This window comes from Equus caballus, chromosome 16, assembly GCF_041296265.1.
Source record: "Equus caballus isolate H_3958 breed thoroughbred chromosome 16, TB-T2T, whole genome shotgun sequence".
Taxonomy (NCBI): Eukaryota; Metazoa; Chordata; class Mammalia; order Perissodactyla; family Equidae; genus Equus; species Equus caballus.
The window spans coordinates 72,267,280-72,290,940 of record NC_091699.1 but is presented as its reverse complement, the minus strand read 5'-3'; the positions used below and the strand labels follow the sequence as shown (position 1 = coordinate 72,290,940).

General features: G+C 38.4%; 1 protein-coding gene across 3 annotated transcripts in view; it reads right to left on the bottom strand.

The window, feature by feature from the left end:
* Positions 1 to 23,661, bottom strand: part of ZNF385D (zinc finger protein 385D) — an 804,272-nt gene that overhangs the window by 199,308 nt on the left and 581,303 nt on the right. For all 3 annotated transcript variants that reach the window (XM_023621244.2, XM_001494960.6, XM_023621277.2), the window contains one exon: positions 8,569 to 8,711. In XM_023621244.2, coding sequence (XP_023477012.1) covers positions 8,569 to 8,711 — 143 coding nt within the window. The remainder of the gene's footprint in view (positions 1 to 8,568; positions 8,712 to 23,661) is intronic.

The window sequence follows — 23,661 nt, the reverse complement described above, 5'->3', positions numbered from 1 at the left end:
CACTGTCTACAGACCAGAGATCAGCTAGCTATGTTGTAAATGAAACTGCACCGGACTTAGACCACTGAAACCAAATCTAGCCGTGCTTCAGTGATTCACTATTTGCGTGATTTGGGGAAAACTATTTTATCTTTCACCTATAGGTTTCCTTACCGATGGCATTCAGATAATACCTATGACATGCAAGGCTCTTATGAAATTAGATTCCAAAGATAATGGATATGAAATTGTTCATGATCAATAAATATTTTTTATAAAACAGCAATATAGTGTGTATTATCTTCCGCCTTGGTTTACAGTCATTACAGGGAGCCTGAAGTAGCTCCAAGTAGAGAACTTCTTTACAGCATCGGTGACCTAGGGTGCAGAGTCCTTCCCCCAGGGGTAGGCTTATTCACCATCACTGGAGATAGTTAAGCAAAAAGCTGGATTACAAGTCATCAGAAACACTGTAGAGTCTAGCAAGCAGGGAGGTAGATCAGATGGTTCTAAGAATCCTTTCTCATTAGAGCAGCCATAACAAAGTATCACAAACTAGGTGGCAGAATCAACAGAAACTGATTTTCTCAGAGTTCCGGAGGCTAGAAGTCCCAAATCAAAGTGTCAGTGGGGTTGGTTCCTTCTGAGGGCTGTGATCTGTTCCAGACTTCTCTTCTTGGCTTATAGATGGTGTTCTCCCTGTGTCTCCTCACATCATCTTCCTTGGTGTGTCTCTGTCTCAATTTCCCCTTTTTATAAGTATGTCAGTCATAATGGATTAGGGCTGATTCTAAAGAGCTCATCTTAACTAATCACATCTTCAATGACCCTATTTCCAAAAAAGGTCACATTCTAAGGCACTGTGGGTTACGAATTTTGGAGTACACCATTCAGCCCATAGTATTATGATTCAGTGATTAGCACCCTCATGAGAAAGAGAAGTCAGGAGTCTCAGTTTTCTTTCAGCTTGGTCACTTACTAGCCATGCAACTGGCACTCTCCCAATCATTTTAGACTTATCTGTAAAATAAGTGAGTTGCAGCAGACACAACTTAACTCTAAAAAGCTCCTTTCATTTCTAAAACGTCTATGTCTAAGTGTGGAGCAGGCTCTCCCGAAGAGCTGAGGGGCACAAAACGAGCTATGGGCTTAGATATTCTGTTATTCAGGTCCCCTTATTTGCCCAAAATCAGAGCTGGGAAGAAAGTCAGACTACGAAACAGGGCAAATATATTACTTGTAAGAGCAAAGCTTCAGCTCATGACGATTAGATTGACTGATAAAAGAAAATAAATATATCATGTGTATTACGCCTCAATCTTTAGTGAGAGGAACATGTTCATACATCAAAATATCTCTGGAAGGACAGATATAAAAGCGATTTACCATGTTGACTGTCACTTAAGAGAGGAGAACTGGAGGCAGGCGAAGAGCAGTGAGAAAAACGTTTTTGTTCTTTTCACATTTTGAATCACAGGAAGACGCATTACCAGTGCAAGGAGCAAACAAATATTAAAACAGAACAATATTCATGTATTGTGCATTTGTTTAGCCTTTTATTTTCAAGCCTAGATATTTTATATTTAAGTCATTTTGTGTTTGGGGTCCTTATATGTATGCTTGAGTTTTACAACTTTTGGTTTCACAGGAAGCTGCAGAGCTCAGCAACACGCTTATATTTTTGTTTCAGTGTGAAAACATAATGGAAGAAGACTTCATAAGCAGATGTTTCTTAAGAGGCTTTTGCTATACAAATATGACACAGGTAACGCACAGAACTAGCTAGCGATCTGCCACAGCTGTCTTCAAAGGAGAAGCAACTTAGCAGTTCATACCATATTTACTACGGCATTTTTCACCTGAAAAATTTCCACACCCTCTACCAGTTGTGACTAAGAAATACAGGCCTCTTTTTCTACCCATAATTTCAACCTGGCTGCCTACCTATTTTAGTGACAGCAGCAATTGTAAAAACTTAGTAAGAGCAGTTATTTATGTGTTACCTGAATTTAATTAATATCTCTTTGAACCAAACACATGGATGTGAGCTTAACAACTGTTCCTACAACTCCAACACTGGCTGAGGGATGGAAGGCATCTCCAAAGCTGGAGTAGGCAACAAAATACAGAACCACAGAGGGGAGCAATAGTCAAGAATAATTTTTGAAAGGAAGGGAGACAAAGTGTGCTAATAAATAAGGTAGTATTTCCATTCTAAAGATGGAGGAAGTGAGGAGACTGAAGGATACATACCTGAGGATAACAAAAACTTGAATTTGAAATTTCCTCTCTTGGGTACTGTATTTTTATCATTCACCTATAACATTATACATGTGCATTTAAGCCACACTTGTAGGATAATGTCTATATCCTTTTAGACTCCTAAAGTACCACACCAATACTTTATGGTGACAGCCCTTCTGGACTCACGTGAAATGGCTGATGAATATTATAAGGCACTGATTTTGGAGTACATTCTATAGACAACCATTGGGATTTTTACATCATTATCCTTTCATATAACCAGAGTAAATAAACACATGAGCCAACATAAAATTATGGATGCAAATTAAAGAGATAGCTTGATACTATGCTTGCTTATCTTTCTTAATAATTGTTTAAATTAATAATTTCAGTTAGATGGAAATAATCTAATGTATGAAAACACAGAGTACTTAGATATTTTCAAAAATTGAGACATTTCTGTCAATTACATTTCTTATGGTACAAGTGTAATGGCTATTTCTCTTCTATTAATTATCTGTCATGCACTTTTCTATCTATTTATCCATCTATCAGTCTATCTGTCTATCCATGCATCTGTCTATCTTCCACTCATTCATTCAAAATATGGGTGTGGAAGCTTTGCGATGTTCCAGGCTCTGTATTATGGTTACCTTAATGAACAAGATAAATATGGAACTGATCTCAGATCCCAAATTAAACCTTAACCTTTACCGTATAGCTTTCCTTGGCCACCTCCAAGTGACTTCTCCTTCCCTTGAACGCAGGTACCACTTACTTTCAAAGGACTTAATCACAGAGTTCTTTACAGAATGATTTAACTACTCCACCTCATTTTTTCAACAAATGAAGCAAACTATAAATATAGGATTCCCGCTTGCACAGAGCTTACTGTCTAACATAGTGTTTTAATAACCAAATGTTTTACCACTTGCTGATAGAAGAGTGTTTTAAGGAGTGACTAACCAATTGTTTCAACGCCATACTTACAAGGACCATTCCTCTTCCTTCTCCTCCCCCGCTTCTCTTCTTCCTCCTCCTCCTTTCTATCCTTCTCCTTCTCTTCCTTCTTCTTATTGTCGTTGTTTTTGTATTTTTAGTGTCAGATACACAGTCAGTGCTTAATAAACGCCCAGTGAGTAAGACATTAATTACCTCTTTTCCTTCCTCATACTCTCCATTATACTTATTAGTACTATCCTTATAGCAGATGCTTTGATGGAATTACTTTCAGGAGGCACATTTTTCAATGTAAAGAATTATTCAGTGAGACTCAAAAGTCTGTAGAATGAAGAAATCCCTGAATGAATAAATGAATAAAAAACTGATTCATATATCTTTCTCACGAAGAATTTTCAGATTGTGATACACATGAAAGCTTAAAAATTTCATAGAAAAACTTTTGCTTTTAACCAGTTGGGATGCAAGCGATAATGTCACATACCTGGCACAGAGTGGGCATTCAACAAAAGACAGCTGTAACCCAAGTCCCGAACAATGTCACCCTACAAGTGAGGCTCCGAGCATTTCGAGGAGATAAAACACAACCATAGAAGGATCATGCATGAAGTACAGCTGTAGCTACCAATACAAGTTTCCCCAACAGCCCACCACACAAACACCAGAAAGTTAGTACCAGAGTGGTAGAGAGTTAGCCTGTTAGTTTTACTGCTGAATCCTAAGGGCCTGGCACATAGTAGGTCCTCAATAAATATTTGTTGAAACTTCTATGCTAATTTGCTTTTTTTAATGTTAAAGAATATTAGCCAAAGCTAACTGAAAGCAAAATAGTCACTCTCCTGTACATGCCCATCTTTCTGCTTTTTTCCCTCTGTGTGACCTCCGCGCTCTTTCTTGCGTATCTCCTGGAAGGGAGAAGGACTCAATATCTACTGAGTATCTGGTATATGCAGGTACATTAGGTCACGTTTATGCATTTAATCTTTATGCCAACAGGCAATGCACATAGAAGGGGGACATGGAATCAGTGTCACAGTCAGTCCCCGGGAACACATTTTCCAAAAGTTGTACCTTTTCAATGACATTTTGAAGGCTCATTATTGTCATAACTACTGATCAGAATATACGAAAATATGTTAGAGAAATGAAAAACAGAGGGAAACTGTGAGATCTTGGGAGAAAGTTGTCAGGAGTATAGCCATTTTTAATGATTAGCTCCCATTCTAAACAACCCCTCAAGATCTTACGCAAGCCCATTCTCAGTTTCAATCTCCAGAATTTTAAAACTCAGCTACCTCTCTGATAACTAACCTAAGAGTTATTCACTCATTCTCATTTTACAGAACAGAACACTGGGGCTCCACTGGATTTAGCCTCTTGTGCATGATGTTGGACATGTTCAGATTTTTCTAATCCCACACAGACAGCCCTGTCCATCCTGCCATCATGTCAAGTCTTCTACTGGCAACGCAGCACTGCCTCCCCTCTTCTATGCTGTCCCTTACATCACAAGGACTAGAAGCTTGAGGCTTGTGTTCCCACGGATCTCTGCCAGCAGTGTTCAGGCTTAGAATCCACTATAGAGAGGCATTCATGGGATTTAGATTAAAGCAACTGGGATTACTAGCCATCCTGTATTTCTGCAACTTCCTGACTCCATGAAAGCACGCAGAAAAACCAAGAGCCAACAACAGCTTTCTCTGACCTTTGTTTCCCCAGAACCTCCAAAGATTTTGTAAGCACCTAAATCCTTATATTAATTCCCTTCCTGTTTGGATGCCTAGAATAGTTTCCATTTTTCTCACCAAATCCTCCTAAGACAACCACACAGCCTTCCCCACTCCTGTCCTTGAGCTGCCATTCTATCCTATACAACTTTCTCTATAAAAGCACCCATATTTACAAATATTTCTGTATTTGTCCAACTTCGCCTTTATAAACTGAATTATTTCAGGGCAGAAGTTATAACATAGTTTTTGTTATCACTATTTCTGGCACATAGTACATGCTTGATAAATAGCATGTATTTGACTGAACAGAACAAGCTCATACCACTTAGGAAAGGAACATTTCTTTCCTAAACATCATCTACCTATTTCCAGGATTGAGTCCTTTCAAGAAATTCAGACTCAGAATGGGACCCCTGGGATCAGAATGATCCTAAACACTGAAACTGCAATGTCATAAGAGATTGAGGGGCAGAGTAGGGGTATATGAGGAATTGAAGGAAAGCTTTCTCTTGTCTGGAAGCTACTGAAATATTCAGGGACACAACATCTTTAGGTCAAGGATGAACAGCTTGTGTTGTTGCTATTCCTTAAAAATTAGCTTTAAGAAGACTAAGACATCCTAATGGTTTTATTGAAGGTCCTCTTTTATATCCATATCCCAGCTCAGATCCCACATCTGTTTTCCTTTCTCTCCTAATTGTGCTTATTTTTACAGATGTTTCATTACTCTTCCTGACTCACATCCAAATGCAATGGTTTATGCTCTTGCTTAAGGATAATAATCAGAGATATCCACTTATGATTTGTGTATTTTATTTTACATGCATATATTTTAAAAGTTTTCCTTCATCATTGTACTACACCCTACCCCCAATAGATAGATGATTCCATACTCATATCCTCAGAGGAAGAATACAGGAGGCAGATCGTCTCTGACTGTCATGGACTTTGTTTCAAAGAGGTCAGATGGGGGAAGGTTCTTGGGTGGCAAAGAAGCACATCGAGGCACATCTAGGCAGGAGGGACCAGTGACACTTCACAAAGTTTGTGCATCCAAAGTTGAGAGCTGGGGGCCTACAAGGCCATGCTAACCTGGTGCTGACCATCCCATGAATGGCTATATGAATACATAACTTGATGAACAGAGGAAGTGTCTCACCAAAACCTGGATGGATAACCTGTAAGATTCCAGACTCTTAGCACACTCTGAAACAGAATTAAATTGGGTTTCCCTCCAGTCTAACAGAATGGGCTTTTGAACCAGGAATAAAATCAACTCACAGCAAAAACAAATTACATTTCATACACCCTGAATTTGTGGATCGAGAGTCACACCTGCTACAAAATCAAGAACTCAGGCTGTTACTTAGAGAGATGCTCTACACCCTAATTCTCAGTCTAAAACCACCTGATTATGAGCTTTGCAACCACACCCCTCCGTTGGAAGCAAGGAGCGCCTTAATCCTTGCCTGGCTGCAGCCTGACTAGCACTAAAAGGAAATAACCATTAGGCGTAGCAACAGAGGGTCTCTTGGTTTAAATGGAACAAATACCAACTTAAGTCAAAATCCATCATAGAAGAAAAAAATGAAGTCAAACTTCTGCAGTCAGTTAGTCAATGAACTCCCACATTCAAAATAAGAAGAGTTGGCAGGCTATTCATGAAGACAATACCTATCACTCAAATAGGGCTTGTTATAAATGATTTAACCCACAGAATCCTGACCACAAGCCAATGAAGTAGGTAAATTATTAGTCCCATTTTACAGATGAAAATACTGAGATCCATGGGGATTATGTGACTTACCCAAGGCCATACTGATGATAAGTAGCAGCTCTGAGATTGAAACGTAGGCAATCTAGCTATAGAGTCCAGCCTGACCACCACACTATGCCGTCTCTGCCCACAAAAGCTCAAATACCAGAATGGTATAACCCCCAAAGGAAGAGATTATCAGGTCCACTCCCTTTATTTTAAAGAGGAGGAAACAGTAGCAAAGACGGTAAAGAAATTTGCTCACTGTCATATAACTCAGTATATCACTCATCTTTGTTTTATGACAACTAATACTCACTGTCAATCAAGTTAATCATTTTGCTTTTAATGTTTCCCAAAGGGCCAATCAAAAGTTTTCAACCCAGCCTTTTATAACCTTCCAGGAATTTTATCTCCGCTGTTCTAAAGCTGACAGGAGACCTGAGTGACAGGATGCCAAGTGGTCTCAGAGGCCAGGTAAAGCACCTTGATGGATCATCTCGTGGTATCCGGGAAGCAAGACTGTGCCAGGGAGCCACTTAACACAAGAGCAGATGAGCGGCTTTGAGAAAAGGGAACCCAGGGGACTTCAGCATGGTCATTTAAGAATCAGGGAATTTGATGCTGAGCAATTATTTCTCTACTCTTATTGAAACACCCAGGATTAGAAATCTCTACTTTGGAAATGTGATCTTTATGCTGCTCTATTTATGCTCCATCAATTGCAAAATAAGATTCCTATGGAAAATTCCTCACCCACCAAAAATTAAAGGGATCATTGTGATTCTCCCTTGCTCTTTAGCGAGGACTAGAACATAACTGTACCCTCTTATACAGGCCTGGCCAAACTCCCCATAACAAAGTATAATTTAAAAAAATAAGACCCACTTCTATCTCCTGAAGGAGAATAATCTACTTGTGGGCAGAACTTTTTAAAAAAAAACTATCATGGTGGCAAGATGTTGCAATGAGAAACCTGTACTATTTAGATCCCTGGGCACTCAGTGACCTCTCATCTTAATCCTCTTTGCTTTGGTCGTGTTGACATGCCCTGTCATTGGTAAGCTCAGACCTGCATTATAACAACCGCTGAAAGCTGAATCAGATGATATGAGAAAAAAATGTCACTTACTGGTTTCTAACCTTTTCAACTCCTATTTCTATTTTTATCCTAAGAATACTTTCACTGTTTGTACAAAAAAAAAGGTGATGATGAATATGAGGAATCTGCCAATTTATAAAGACATGCTTAAGTGAAAATAGAGGCAAGTAAGCAATGGAACTTGTGTTGAGAAGGTTGATGACAAAGCCCAGAAAAAACAATGTACTTTAAGAAAGACAACTTTGAGCAACTGTGGTCGGGCAGGAAGGAAAAAAAGAAAAGAAAACTCTTACTACCGGAACCCTGAGTTGTTTTAAGTTAAGAAGGAAAAAAGTGCTCTAGACATGGAATGTATCACCACTGTAATTATCAGGGTCCTCTTTAGGAAATAAGAAAAGAAGCAACAGATTTGAAACGTAAAGTAGAGGACCCAGATAGAAGAAACACGCATTTAAGTTTTTCGACATCTACTTGAATTCTAACGTTCTCGCTAACAAATTCATGAAATTTCAATGTGGATATATTCCAACAAAATAATAAAATTGTTAGTGTTACCCAGAAAGACACTAAAAGGGAGACATTAACTCATGATCAACCCAATCAATTGAATCTCTTTTAATTTTCCTGGCTCCGGGGCCCTTACATAACCAGGCAGACAACTAACTTCATCACGACTTTTAGACAAGCCATGGAATAAGCAATATAACAAAAGAGAGGCAGTAAACAACTCACTCTGGCCTTTAACGTTTCCCAGGATCTACCACTGTGGCATACACAAATTTAACTGTGGGACTTACCGCATTAAAATTGGGGAAGAGGTTGACTGCGGCCGCAGTGTCAAGAGGAAAGGGAAGAAACGGCTTAATATCCAGCGATGGTTGTAAAGGAGGGGCTGGTGGACGGACCAGGGCTGGGAGAGCAGGGCTCTGGCATGTACCACCTGCAGAGAGGAGAGCAGAGGGAGTGATCAGGGACATGATGCATGTAAAAATCACCAAAGTCTCTTTTGAGACCAAAAGGCCAGCTTTGTGGGTCACTGGAAAAAACAAGACATGGAGCGTATTGACCTCAACTGGGAACTGGCCAATGAGCAGATTTGCCATTAGGCAGAGGGAGCTAGTTGAGCTGCTCTCTTTTCCTCCTCTGATTATAACTATCTGATTATGTAAGTAACAGTTAACATTTCAACCATTCCATACTCCCCAGTCTATCCTTCTTTTCCTGACTAGAGATGTGTAACTAAGATGTCTTGATTCAAAAGGAAAACTCCTCCACTGCACTCCGATCCCTCTTTGCAAACTAACTTCTGCTCAGAATATGCATCCAGTCTGAGTGATTACTTTATAGAACTGCTCTTTTTCCACCACATTCAAAACTCTGGCAGCAAGATGACATGAACCTGGCATGGAAAAGAACCGTAACCACAAACATAGGCAGCCGTATCTCAGTGCCCTGGCAACCGGAGGATTAAAACCATTGAACCCAGCTACGAGTGGAGAAATCCCTGAGCTGTTCAGCACCCCTGTAGCTCTGAGCATTCAACAACTACCTGACTCCTTCCCAGTCATAAGTAGGAGGAATTTAGAAGGCCACCAATGAGCAAGCAGTGGGATTATTACGCCAACAAAGACACACCCTTGACATACCAGTAGGTAACCAGCTGTCTGCAAGGGAGCACACACCTTTGCCCCTTGTTCTAAGACCCCACTGCACTCAGAAGCTGAAAGGACGGAAGCCCCTTGCAGTATTCAGTTTCTCATACCTTGGTAACATTTCAAAACATCAATTTGCTGTTAATTAAAGACTGTTGGAATCCTAGGAAACTGTTAAAATATGCTAGCATTCTTCTAATCTGAGAGGCAAGCAACAGACTGTAAAAACCTGCTGGTGAGAATCCAAGAAGCATTAGGAAAACAAAACGCAGTGGGATTTTTCCTTTCTCAGAGAAGAATTCTAAGAGACAAGAAAAGAGGAAAGAGATTCATGTCTGTGCCGCTTATTTGCCTGCCATCTTGTTTTTAAAACAAAGTAGAGACTCCATACGAATTACCTTTACAAATCTCACAGTCTCTGGCCAACTGCACACAGACCGTCATCTTCCCCTCCAACAGTTACCTGAACACAAGGTGAACATCGTAAAAAACGATTCCCCGATGGTAAATCCAACCCTACTGGACCAGAGGATCCGCTAACAAGGTGGGTGACTTAATACCTATAACAGAAGCCATCAGCACAGGATTTAATTAACCACACAAAAAACCATTAGCTCTCCCGCTTCCAGGTATAAAATCAGCTGGAGCCAAATTAACAAAAACAGTATTTTTCCCACTCTTTTTACTTTCCTCTTGAAATATTCCTCAACAACAGCAAGGCCAAAAATACTAAGTTTGAATCAGCAAACCAATTAAAATAAAAAATAGTACAAGTCAGGAAATAGAGGGCAGATGTTAAAACGAACAGAAATAAAAGCAAAATATAACAAGTCTACATTCGCCAGAGCACACCATAAACTTATTTTATTGTCCACCTGGTAGTAAATTGAGTGTGGTTATGTATACTTTCTTAGGGAGGGCATCCATAAAACTTTGGTGATAGACTCATTTTGTGTTTAGTATTGCTAAAAATTTCTCTTTTGATTAAAAGTTAAAGAACCAAAGTAAATTTTTGGTTCGTACCTTTTTAGAGAACTCAGAAGTAAAACAAGTTTTGGTTGAAGTCAGTGGTGTGGTTTAACACGTCCACAAATAATAGTGTGCCTTAATAATTTAAAATTATTATTATTATTTTTTGGTGAGGAAGATTGGCCCTGAGCTAACATCTGTTGCCAATCTTCCTCTTTGAGGAACACTGTCCCTGAACTAACATCTGTGCCAGTCCTCCTCTATTTTGTATGTGGGATGCCACCACAGCATGGCTTGTGAGTGGTGTGTAGGTCTGCACCTAGGATCTGAACCCACAAACCCTGGGCCACCAAAGCAGAACATACAAACTTAACCACTACGCCACCAGGTCCACCCCTAAAATTACTTTTATCTGTATCACATGTCATGCTTTGCAAAAGATATTCATAAGCATTCATTAACATGTTTGATCCTAAAAATCTCAGAAATTAGGTAAGGGCTAACATATCATGGAAAGCAAACATAAGTTAATAAACTCTTTAGCCGTTTATGTTGCTTCCACAGAAACATTCCATTCTTATAAATACAAGAATGCAATTTAGCATGTATAAATTTCATTCACAAATCCCCTCTGGTTCAGGATATCCAAAGAGGTTAAGAGATAATTCAAGCATATATTTTTTATGCAGCACCATAAGAGGCACAAAGAATAAACATATGTTGATTTCATTGCTAAGTAGGGTTAATTCCCAACTTCCCTCTTCCTCCAGGATATGTATTTCATTTACATTTACACATATAGTACAAGGCCCTTTCTCAATATTGCAACTGGGATTGCCTTCCTGGGAATAAAAAACATCAACGAAGAGTCATACATAAACTTTGGGAAGCTGAGGAAACTATTTGAGTTCCTCTCTTCCTATCTGTTTAAAGAGAGAAAGCTAAAGGATGGTTGGAAAGCAGAGGACATGTGACTACATATTCTTTGGCCATGTGCTATGCAAATACAGGTGTAATGGATGCTGTGGTGTGCTTCCCACAGCCCCCTTCAGGACTGAGGCACTCATTCCCCCAGCTGCTGGGAGTGTGGGTAGCTGATGACTCTCACCTGAGATCCTCTTCACATATTGCCTTGGGCCAAAAGGAGCTGCCTCACCCAAGGTCAAACTCCTTCCCTAGGGGAGGGGTTGGTAGCCCATGCAATGACTTATTAAGCCAGAGGTTTAATGGCTTCTCCCTCTTGACTCAAGCCAGGACAACTCTGAAGCTCTATTTCAGCTCTAAAGCTCCTCAAAGGATGTAGGATAGACTGAGGTCTCTGATGTGACTGCATCACAGTTCAACTTCTTCCTCTGTCCAATCCTGCATCCCTCACTCTTCACAGGAGATGCTTCCAAGAGCGTCCCCAATAAGTCTCAGAGTCCGTTTCCAGAAGAACTTCATCTGTGACTCCAAGGTATAACAATTCATGAATCTAAGTGAAACGTTGAATTGCTGTAAATCTACAGGGCTGACATTGGAGCACAAAATTGAGGCTACCTCTTAAAAATTATCTGTGACTAACACTTCTGCTTTTAACATTTGCATGAGTCCTGAAACATTTTACTTGTACCAATCTGTACATGACCAGGAGTAAGAATATTATCCTCAAATAGTGCAAAATCAAAAGCGGCAAATATAGTGTTTCATTTGTAAAGCAGATTAAAATATGCTCCTTGAGAAAATATCTCTTGCATGCCTTCATTTTCTAATAGAAACCATTGCATTTAGGATATGAACATATGTTTATTACTATTTTCGTTATTATAAAATTATTTTTACAGTAATAAACATCAAAATATATAGGGAATTTATAGATAGTTCTATAGGTTAAAAAGAGTCGTCTTCTTGTTCATTCATTGAATGTCACACTGCTGGAAATATTGATATATTAATTTGCGGAAAGCATTTGAACCCTCCATGGGTGGGGATTGAAAAAGATACAAATTCATGCCCTTTGTCTATGAAACTGCCTACATCTAGTACTACATATTTCATAACCTATGCATTTTTAACTTATGCAGTTTTGACAAGTTAAATTTTAACAAATTGTTCTGATTTCAGAGCAACTATCTCTCTATACCAAACTTCTTGCATTTCAACAAGTTAAAAAACATTCACTGAGTATAGAATAGTTATTAGACACTGAGGAAAATATTGAATAAGGAAGGTAAATAAGACAAATAAGATAAAGTGATCATTACAGCTCACAAAACTCTTTTCTGTCCCTTTTTGATGTTTGGTTCTGTTAGATTATGTTTAGAATTTAGAATTGAACTATAGAGCAAACATATTAAATATTACTTTCGTCTGTTTACAAGACAGCTGTGTATTTGAAAAAGTACAAATTTGTGAATTTGCACAAAATACTGAAGTCACCTATTTGTCAACAGAGTATTTGTTAATAGAGACTGTCTGCGAGAGTGATGCACATTCACTTCAGTTTACATTTTTGATAATTAAATTAAAATGCAAATTTGAAATGTTTATTTTAATAATTTATACAGATAAATAGGAATTCTAAATCAGTGGTTGTCACTTGAAGCTTATCATATAACGTGTAGAAAGCGCCTAGCACAGTGCCTGCCAATTAGTGGTCACTAAGTCAGGCGTATTTTTTTAATAAACCTAATAAATTCCAAAGGAACTATTCAGGTCAGTCCAGACATGAACCCCGGCTTCTGAAAGCACACAATCGGGATAATTTTAAAAGCAGCTTCATATTCTTCACTTTGTTTATTTTGACCCCTGCAGAAGGAGAATCTTTACAAGAAGAGGTTACTTTGAAACATTTGGAAATACTCCTTGAGAGTAGAATAGTTTTATCCTATTCCATAACACAAGTTTTAACCTTGAACTTCTACACTTGATCCATTCAGGGTTCATTAGACAGTCACAGACGTCCTGTCTGACAGCTTAACCTACTACTTAATCTTTCATTTTCCCAAATGACAAAGCTGAAGTTCAAAATGCTCAAGGGTTGCTGCTGTTAAAAATTCACGCCTGTGTATGCTTTAGAATGGTGAATCCTTAAAATACATGTATATTTTTTAATCTACATTTCTAGAAAGCGGCAGAAATCCCTGATTTGCTGATGGGAGAAATAATTTCTATAGTATCTTTTCTCTTCACCATCAATTTAACTACATATGTGTGTGTATATACACATATACATATATACACACACATACATATTTCAATAGTGAGCTATCATTAAATTACTAAACTGCTGAGAATATTCATATCTAACAGGGAAAGATCTAGAGCATTTTATATAACATCAAGTCCTAAGTAGGTACTCGTGAAACAACTAATTTGATACACGTGGAACAATTCTCATATCAATTCCCAACTATTTCAGTTAGAACTTGCCATGTCCATTGTGGGAGGGAGGGGTGCACTAGGAATTCTGGGGTCTATGGGATACTGGGCATAAAAATTGTAGATCTGACTGTAGTCATAGGTAGTAGAAAAGAAATGATGAATTTGGGGCACAAAGGCAAAACTTGCTTTGACACAAAACACTGGAGTGAAACTGGCCAGCTAGGGTGGGTGGGAATGAGTGTAGAGAACACAGCTACATTTTATAAATCTGTTGAGTGATTGGCATGAACTAGCTCTGCTATCCCCTTAATTCCTTTAAAATGCACAATAATTCTGCCAGGTAGCTATTAAAATACCCAATTTACAAACTCAAAAGGCAAGACTCTAGGAAGCAAAATATCTTACCTCAAATCACACGAGTAATAAATGGCATTTGATCTGAACCTGAGCAACCTTAACGACTTCCAACGCACTGATGCAAATAGATTTAAATTAAAACAACAACAAAACAACCAACCAACCAAAAAAAAATAACAACAAAACAGAACACTCTAGTAAGTCACTTTTATCATATTAGGCAAGCCAGCTCCCCTGCAGCCAGAAGGGAATGCGTCAAAATCAGAAATCTTGTGAGAAATTTTTATTATGGCTCAAAAGAATCAACAAATTCCTTGTAAAGGAGATATAAAATAATATTCAGTATTTATCATTAATATTTATCTGTCACAGAACATGCTGGCACTGCCCGATATTCGAGAAAGACATTCATATCAAACATGTTTCAAACACCCCGAGTTTAAATTCTTTAATATCTACTTGCCAAATTAGAAAAATAAATAGGCGTTTGTTGTATTCCCTTGTGTGGCTGCCTCTTAAATAGCCAAGGTTGTTGGTTGGGGATTACAATGGGCAGTTTGTTGCTGAGATTATTTTTCACTTCTTGGCTAGCAAAACTGTATGTTTACCACGTTTCCTTAAACCTCAGTAATCCAAACTCCCATTCAGTTCCTATCTTTGTTTGCATATTGTTCCCAACCGAATGATAAAACTAGAAACTTATTTTGAGAAAAAATTTTAATTTAGTGTGACTTGGTCACAATTTTTCTTTCATTGCTTTCATTTTTTCCCCTCATTTTTTGGAGTGTTGATTCACCTGCTAGGTTTTGGAAAGTTGATCCAGCACTTTCTACCTCAGGAGAAAGGTCCTCATTGGCCTAAAGTGACTTGCCCTTGGCAGGTCAATTCAAATGTTAAAAAGGGCAGTTGGCAGCACTGAGCCACACAGGATGGTGACTGCTGTCTCACACATCCTGCTCCTGACCACAGTGAGGAATGAGGTGAGAATGAGAGTATGAGTCAGGGCAACTGGAGCACCATTCTGGAAACATTGATTCAAAACCATTTGCCCAAGTCAAGGGTCAGTGACTTGCTCTTTACCCATGAAAGAAAACACATGTGAATGATCCACATTTTCCCTTGTCCAAATTCTTTTTTATTCGCTTTAAGTTGTGGTATTTAAATATTCCAGTAAGCCACCTCAAAAATCATTTTGGAAGGAAGCTGAGAAAGAAGGACTAACTAACGATGTTTTCTCTGTCACTGTAAGTGAATGCCGTGACCAAAATCAAAACCCAGGTATTATCTAGTTGCCAATATCCCGAGTCAAGTCTTTACAGGAAAAAAGGAGAATTTCTCACCTATTTAACCAAGTTTCATGACAATTTCTGATGCCTGAGAAACAATGGAAAAGATTCTGTTAGGAGTGCCAGAGTAAGGAGTTTTAGACATTTAACCCTAAATATCCCTCTGTACTTCAGCCCCTCTGTCAAAAAGTGCAGAAATCAGGACAAGGACCTCCTCGTAGGAAATCAAAAGAATATGTCTGGAAACTTCCTCTCAAGTCAGTACCAGTGTATGTAAAAAATGTAAAATTTTCCTCAAGAGGAATTTCCCAAGATTTAATTTCCCCAAATCAATTATAACTAATAAAAATGGTACTCTAGTGCTGAGCTGTCCAGTATGGTAGTCATTAGCCATACATGCCTATTTTAAATTAAAATTAAGTAAAACTAGAAATTCAGTTTCTCAGTCACACTAGCTACATTTCACATGCCTTGATAGCCACATGTGGCTAGAGGCTGCCATGTAATCTGCAGTTAAAAAGCATTTCACAATCACAGAAGGTTCTATTGGACATTACAGCTCCAGTGCAAAACCAACATTCTCAAGTGACGAGTAATTTACAAATAAGGTGCCTGATACAGTCTGTTTCAGAATGCATTGCTAACAGGAGAGGAAATCTTGCTTTCTCCTGGGTCCTTCTCCTTTTGAGACTGCAGAGGACAGCTTTCCCAGAGCTAAACGTGGCCACTGTCAGGAGGCAGACACTGGTGGGATCATGCCAGAAATGATTAGTCATCTATTCCTGGAGAAGACCATGGCCAATCTGTGAATCTCATGTGTGACCAACGATGCTAATACCCAAAGAGCAACCTAATTTTAAAAATTGTTAATGCTGAAATCAATATTAATGAATATGAGTGCTTTGGATAAAAATGATACCACATCTTCAAACAAAGCATGAAAAAAGGGGCCAGTCCTGGGGCAAATGGATGTTTATAAATATCTGATAATCCTTGAGAGTAGTATCACAAAGTAAAAGCACTTCACCAAACAAAATGTGTCAGAATCCAGTCTCTCTAATAGCCAAGTGTTTAAATCCAGCTAATGTAGGCAGTTAATCTGCCTACCTACGCTGGCTCAGTGGCATAGTGGCTAAGTTAGCAAGCTAAGCTTTGGTGGCCCAGGGTTTGCCAGTTCGGCTCTCACGGTAATTTTTCTCATAACATCTAGGCTTTAGTCATCTCACTTTTTAAAGAGAAAAAAGATGCTGAAGTCTGGTTATATAGTCTTGTTTTTCCATGATCTGTGCTTTTCAATTGGGACTTGCCTGCATGAACTTCTCTATGCCAGCAGAGCTGGGCATGCCATTGCTCCATAGTCTGATAAATATCTTCCTTTCCCCATGTTTTTTCACATGATGTAACTGTTTTATATTCTTTGCTTCATCTCCACGCACTTGCCAATCTGTGTAAGCACTAAATGTGATCTAAGGTATTAATCAAACATTTCCCAGGCTTAAATGGTTTAGTGTGGTTTTCCCAGTCCCATCAAGGTGAGTTAAGTAAAAATCACACAAGTTAGGGCAAACCTTCATTTATCTCCCTAAAGTGTCCTTATTATGTGGATGATGAGGCTATTAGTTGAGACAGAGAACACCTGAGGAAAAGCAGGTTTAAGAGAAGAAGACTAAGTTTTTGACATTATAAATTTGAGGTATAAGTGGAAATGTAGCCATTGGATAAGTGGGACTACCGCTTAAAAGATAGTTCTAGGCTGACTTCATTCTGAGGAAACATTGGAGAGTCATCAGGTAGAAACCTAAATCGTGGACATGACAAAGATTTCCTTGGGAGGGGAAAGTGAAGAATGAAGAGACCAGCGCCTAACCCTGAACCTTGAGGATCTTTGCCCACTGAGGAAGATTGAGAAGGACTGACAGAAGAGTGAGATGGAGTGGAGAGTTGTGACTACCTAGAGGCCAAAGGGAGAGACCGTTTAGAAAAGGAAGGAATGGTCCACGTTGTTTAAGGCCTGCAGAAGGATCAAGTAAGATAGCAATGTCTGTTAGATTTAATGTCGTGGCGATTTCCGGTGACCTTTATGAGTCATTTAAATACAACCATTTAAGTTGATAACATCAAAGAGGAGCTACTTTTGAGGAAAGTCAAGGACGGATGAGGGATTCAGAACGGAAACTAGCAGACAAAATTATTTTGAGAAATCTGGCTGGGAAGGAAAAGTAGAGTAGGGCACTATAGATATGTGTAAATAAATTGTAAAGGTATGGAAAGAAACTGATTTAATCCAGAATATCTAAGATAACTCACTTTTGGAAAGGAAAATTTCAACTAGCAATTAAGCCCAGAAAATACAAACCCATGAGAGCATATTAAGCATTGTAATTTGCATTTATCTTAGTTACATCCCACCTCACATATTCTCTAAACCTGCATCAAAGTATGGCAAGCAAGCAATCATCTACGTCTGGTTCAGGACCCAGCGCAAGTATGACTTCCTCTATGTAGTATCTCCCAGATGTCACTGAGCAAAGATCCCTCCCTCGGTGCCCTCCTCTGCCCAGCACAGGCTTCCATCTCAGCACACACTGCTGGACTCACTTGCTTCTGCGTCTACCTCCCCAGATGAGGATGCTGGGTCACGAGGAGTATACCTATTGCATTCCTCCTTGACTTCTATTTATTAGGGGGTTCCTGGCACCTACTTAGTGATTTGTTTGTCTTTTTTAGGAATGGATGGATAGATAGATGGATGAGCAAACAAATGACTGAATTAAAGTGAGTCACAGCCTGCTGAGATATTATACTCTCTCTTCTACCATGCCCAAATTAACAATCTTGTTCATTTCAAAAACAAGCAACTTCCCTGAAGAACTACAAAAGAAATAGGGACCAAACAATCAGAGAGTTTATAGGAGTACATTGCTGAAAGGTGAGGAACATTTTATCATAGATTTTTAGTTCAATTAAGATTCCATTGTTGATTTTTTCTTAAAAAAATAAAATGGTCCAAATATAAAAAGCTCTAATCTTTTTATAGTATAATTTTATTAACATTTCTTCTTTACATAAGCTTCTTAAATATGGATTTCATTGTTAGATGTGAATTTATTCCATCTTGTAAACGCTCCCCCTTCCTCCACAAGCATAAAAGCAATGACATTTCAGCCCCTGCACATTGGGCACTGTGCTGGGCACTCTATGTAGTATATCTCCTCTATCCTTTCGTGGTCTCGTGAATAAGGAGATGCAGCAATGGTGAGGTTAAGACTGTTGCTCAAGGTCATATAATTAACAAGTTGTGGAGCTAGGATTCGACACCAAAGGTTCTGTTCCCAGAGTCTAAGCTCTCACATCTACATTTTATTCAGACATTGACAGTTTTTCAATGACAAGTGGTAGAAAAAAATAATTCTACAAACAAAAAGCTTCAATTAAACTTTGCTAAAGCAAATCAAATCAACATATACTGACAGGCACTCATTTGTAAGGCAATGGATCATTCAAGAAGAAATTTTACATGTTTCTTACCTCCACCGGGTCTTATAATACCATATATTGTGTGTACCAGACACCATAATACTATAGACTGAATGTTTGTGTCCACCCCCCACAAATTAATATGGTGAAACCTAACCCCCAATGTGATAGTATTTGGAGCTGAGGCCTTTGGGAGTTGATTAGGTCATGAGGGCAGAGCTTTCAAGAATGGGATTAGCAGTGACCTTATTAAAGAGGCACCAGACAGATCCTGTGCCCCTTCCATCATCTGAGGTGGCTGTCTAGGAACCAGGAAGTAGGCTCTCACCAGACACTGAATCTGCTGGCCCCTTGATCTTGGACTTCCCAGGCTCCAGAACTGTGAGAAATAAATGTCTGTTGATTATAAGCCACCCAGTCTGTGATACTCTGTTATAGCAGCCCAAAGAGATGAGAATGTATATGCGTTCATCCAAAGGTATCAGATTTTTATTCTATTTGAATTAACCTGTTATTGGTTCAGTTCTCCCTTTCACTTTGTCTATAGTCCAGAAGAGCAAAGTAGAAACTAAATTTACACCCATCATAATTAATTTGATTGAACTTAATGATAGTATGTCCTAGAGCATTTGCTTGATTGTGAATGTTTTCATTCAATGTTTCACTGATTTTTTTTTTCACATTTCAATTGAATTTTCTTTTATAACAGCCATGGCACAAAATTCCTAGGAAATGCCACTGGAGTTAGCACTGGGTGACATTTAGAAAGAACCATGGAAGAAGAGACTATGTTGCTATACCATCATGAAATTAAGCAAAATGTATTAAGAACAGTGAAAATCACATTTATGCTACCTTAAGGAGCCTATACTTAGCACATCCCGTTGCTAACATCCATTAGCTTCCAGGGTTTAGGAACTGCATTCTGGCTTCCATTGTTTTGGTGAACATTCTTACAAACTCTGTAATAGCTAAAAGAAATTCTGATTTCAATTTCCTCAAGAACATTCCCTGCGGAGCTGACATGTGCTCTGTTTAGTCTCGGCCTCAGTGTGATTGTTTCTTCTGGCAGGTTTTGCTTAAAATAAACCTAACTTTATATTTTCTTTTAATTCTGAAACATTTGGTCCTTGGAAGAGACGTAAAATCAGTTACTAATGGAATTGTAGTAATTGTGGTATCTTGAAAATGATTGGTTTTAAATGGAAGAGAAATGAAAAGCTTGTAAGTGATTGCAAGCAAGATGATGCACATAAGCGTATTTTATAAGAAGTCCTGTCATTTTGAGCATTACTATATTCTAGGTTCTGTGCTAGATGGCTTTACATACATTATTTACGCAAACAATGAAGATATTCTTGTTCTCATTTTACAGGTGAAGAAACGAAGGCTTAGTGAGATCATTTTACTGAAGATAAACCACCTTGTTAAATGGTAGAGCCCAGAAGAATCAGGAACCAGAGCCATCTGATTCCAAAACCCATATTCTTTGATTATATTACACCTTTCTTCCTTTCAAATACCTACTGAGTTGTGATTCCCACCAATCTGAAAGAGAAATTGATGGCAGCAGAAATTGCCTCGGAGGAAAGGACCTAAGTTTTTACATTCAAATAGCCAGGAGGCAACAGATACAGGATTTACAAATCCAGGAAAAAAATAGAAATTGCTTATGGCCTCAGGGAGGAGAAAGTCAAACAGAAATTGATTATAGCCTCAGGGAGGAGAAAGTCATCACGCCAAGGTTATGGAGCCATCAGCAAAATGCAACACACAATGAAAACGGACATCTATATTGTGATAAAATAAAAGAGATCATAAAACAGTGCAGTGAAATAAAAGGATTAAAGCTAACCTGAAATGAAAGGGAAGCAAATAATCAGTGGGAGCTGTCACTGCTGGCAGCCATGTTGGTAGAGATGTTGAGCATTAAAGGTTAACTCTGAGATGGCCTTCTGGAGACGCCCTGAGCTCAGAGGATACCAGGCGCTGACCAGAAGTCCAAGATCAGAGGCCAAGGTAAACAAGAGAACACAGGTTTTTCTTGCTGTCATGATCAAGTTCTCACCTTCCTGTGAAGTGCAGCCTAAAATACACAGTTCTTGAGCACGTACACGTCTTGATTTGTGCTACTCATTCCCATCGATTTTACTCAACTCGGCCTGAGCCAGAATTAACGACTGATGTAGGATGCCACAGAAATGGTCTCTGAGTTTTCTTTGACTGCAAATTTACTAGAAGCTCATCTTATTATTATGCCTTAGAATTTAGGTGTCCAGAATAGCACAGGCCTAAATACATTCCTAAGAGAAAAATTTAATTTAGCAATGAGAACAAAATAGTCCAGTAATTAAATTGCACTCTGCTGGCATGTGGTAGACCATACAGACTGAACTATTCAAAGCAGCATCAATTTCAAATAATAATGAAAACTACCAAAATAATAATAACCACTCTCAATTTTTGAGCACTTTACACATACCTAGAATTTTAATTTTCACAACAATTCCATTAGCTCTTAATAACTTAGGTTTTTAGTAGTGAAAACTGAGGCTCTATGAGATTAAGTACTTTGTAGCAGCTAATGCAAAGAGGGATTCAAACATAGGTTGACTGATTTCAATACTCCAGCTCTTTGTAAAAATCATATTCTGTCCCTTGTCCCCATAAGCCAAAGATATAAATCCATGATACTGCTTCCTTTCTACTACTTAGGGAATATGATACCAATCAATCCTATTTCTAGATTCCTTGTAGGCCTCAGAATCCTTCCAATAAAAGATACCAGAATCTAATTCAGTTGTTTAAAATTTGCTATCCCCAACATAAAAACTCAAAATTATCTAAACCTGATAACATTAGGGCATCCTAAACTCTAACTCTTACGGACATCAATCAGGTTAGAAGATGTACAGAAATTCTCTGTAACCATTGGAAGATGGATAGTGGAATAATCCTCATGGTTTCCTTATACCAAGCCATTTGGCAAAGTGTTCAGCCTTCTTTTGGTTAGAACCCGGTGAGAAGACTCAGAAGGGCATATGACTTTTCTACAAGAGCTTGCCCAGGCTACGAGGATAACTGGAGATTTGCACTTGCTCCTCAATAAGTAGGAAACTTCCATTCCTTGGCTTTCTGCAACAGTGAGTGTTGACATAGGAATAAACACATTTTCTGAGATCCCCTCATGATTCGGGTGTGACTGAACATCTTGAGAATATACAGCTCCTTCATAGCTATTCCTCCCCATTGATCTAGAGAGTGGAAGCCTGTGGATGGATCTGATCAATGTGAACCTAAAAAATTCTATGGAAAACAAAACAACTACTGAACCTAAAAAGAAACTTGAGAAGGAGCTCTGATCACAGGCATGGAGAATTAGAGTTAGTCTTTTCAAATTCACAGGGCTGTTTGCCTTAAATTATAAAGATTATTTTGTGCTTCTGAAAGGACTTTAATCCCAAAGGAAGAACAAGACAGAATGAGTCAAATTGCTTTGAGCAGGAAGGCCTGCTGAGAGAGAAGAGAGAAATTCTGTAAGTAGCAGCTCTTCTGAAATTGGCACCACATTTTCCTGAATGATTCTGATCTATCCTGCATATTGTTTTCAAAAGTCATTATGCCTTCCAAGTGCTAACTATCTGTCTCCCATGTTATCAATGTCATTATGACCTCTCCTTCCCTACTCATACTATTTAGTGGCCTCCTCCTATAACCATAAGGAAACTACTTTTTAATTTTTTAAAATTTGTGTCATTTCTTTAGCTCCTCCCTGCCCTTCAAGGTTTAGCTGAAATGCCACTTCTCCCTGCTCTGGCCTCCCCTTCCTGTCCATTTAGAACTGTAATCAATTTTCTCTTTTGCAAACCTCCACGGAATACTTTAGGTGGTTAAGAGAACAGACTTTGTCATCAGAAACCTGAATCAAAATCCCAACATTTTCATGTCCTAAGGAATTTAACTGCTATTTAGTTTCTTCTTCTATAAAGTAAGGAAAATAATACCTAAATCATAGGATTTCTGTAAAGACTACACAGAGAAATATGTAACAGAGTGAATGTTAAATTATAATAACTATTCTTGTTATTCTTATTGTCTTTTTAATTCATTATTATTTTATTAAAATGATAGGAAATAAATTGATATATTTTATTAAATTTGATTTTATTAAAATTATTAGTGTTTAAATCATTAATCATTATGTCTCTTCTGGGTCTTACTTTTTGTTTAGTAGTGGAGTTATTTGGTTCTGGCTTAAAAGTTTTTGAAGGAGAAAGCCTATGTCTGTATTAACATAATTTTTTTCCATGATGGCTAACAAAATGCTCTGAAAATGATGGGCACTCAAGTGTTCTTGAGTGAATGAATGAATAAATGAATTTCTTTGAAAGCCAATACGAAGAGAATAAATGGAAATGGCAAACTATCTTTACTTTTATTAATACTATTTGCTTGATTCCTATTGAGAACACAAAATATTCCTTGATGCCTGTTTTCAACGTATGAGCACTGTAGTGGTAGGAATAGGAAACAATATTAAAAAGAGAGAGAAAATTAAATAGGAAGAAAAGAAGAAAGGAAGGAATGGAAAGAGGGAGAGAAGGGGTTGGGAAAACAATAATCTGGGGAAATGATCATATCCAAATCAGATGGACAGATGACTCTCTTGACTTAGACCAGAACTGGTACTGAAAAAGCCTGTAAACAGCATGGAAAATGCCCCCAAAGATAGCCTATATGGAAACATCCAGTCTTCAAAGATCTCTTGGTAACCCCCAGAAGTATT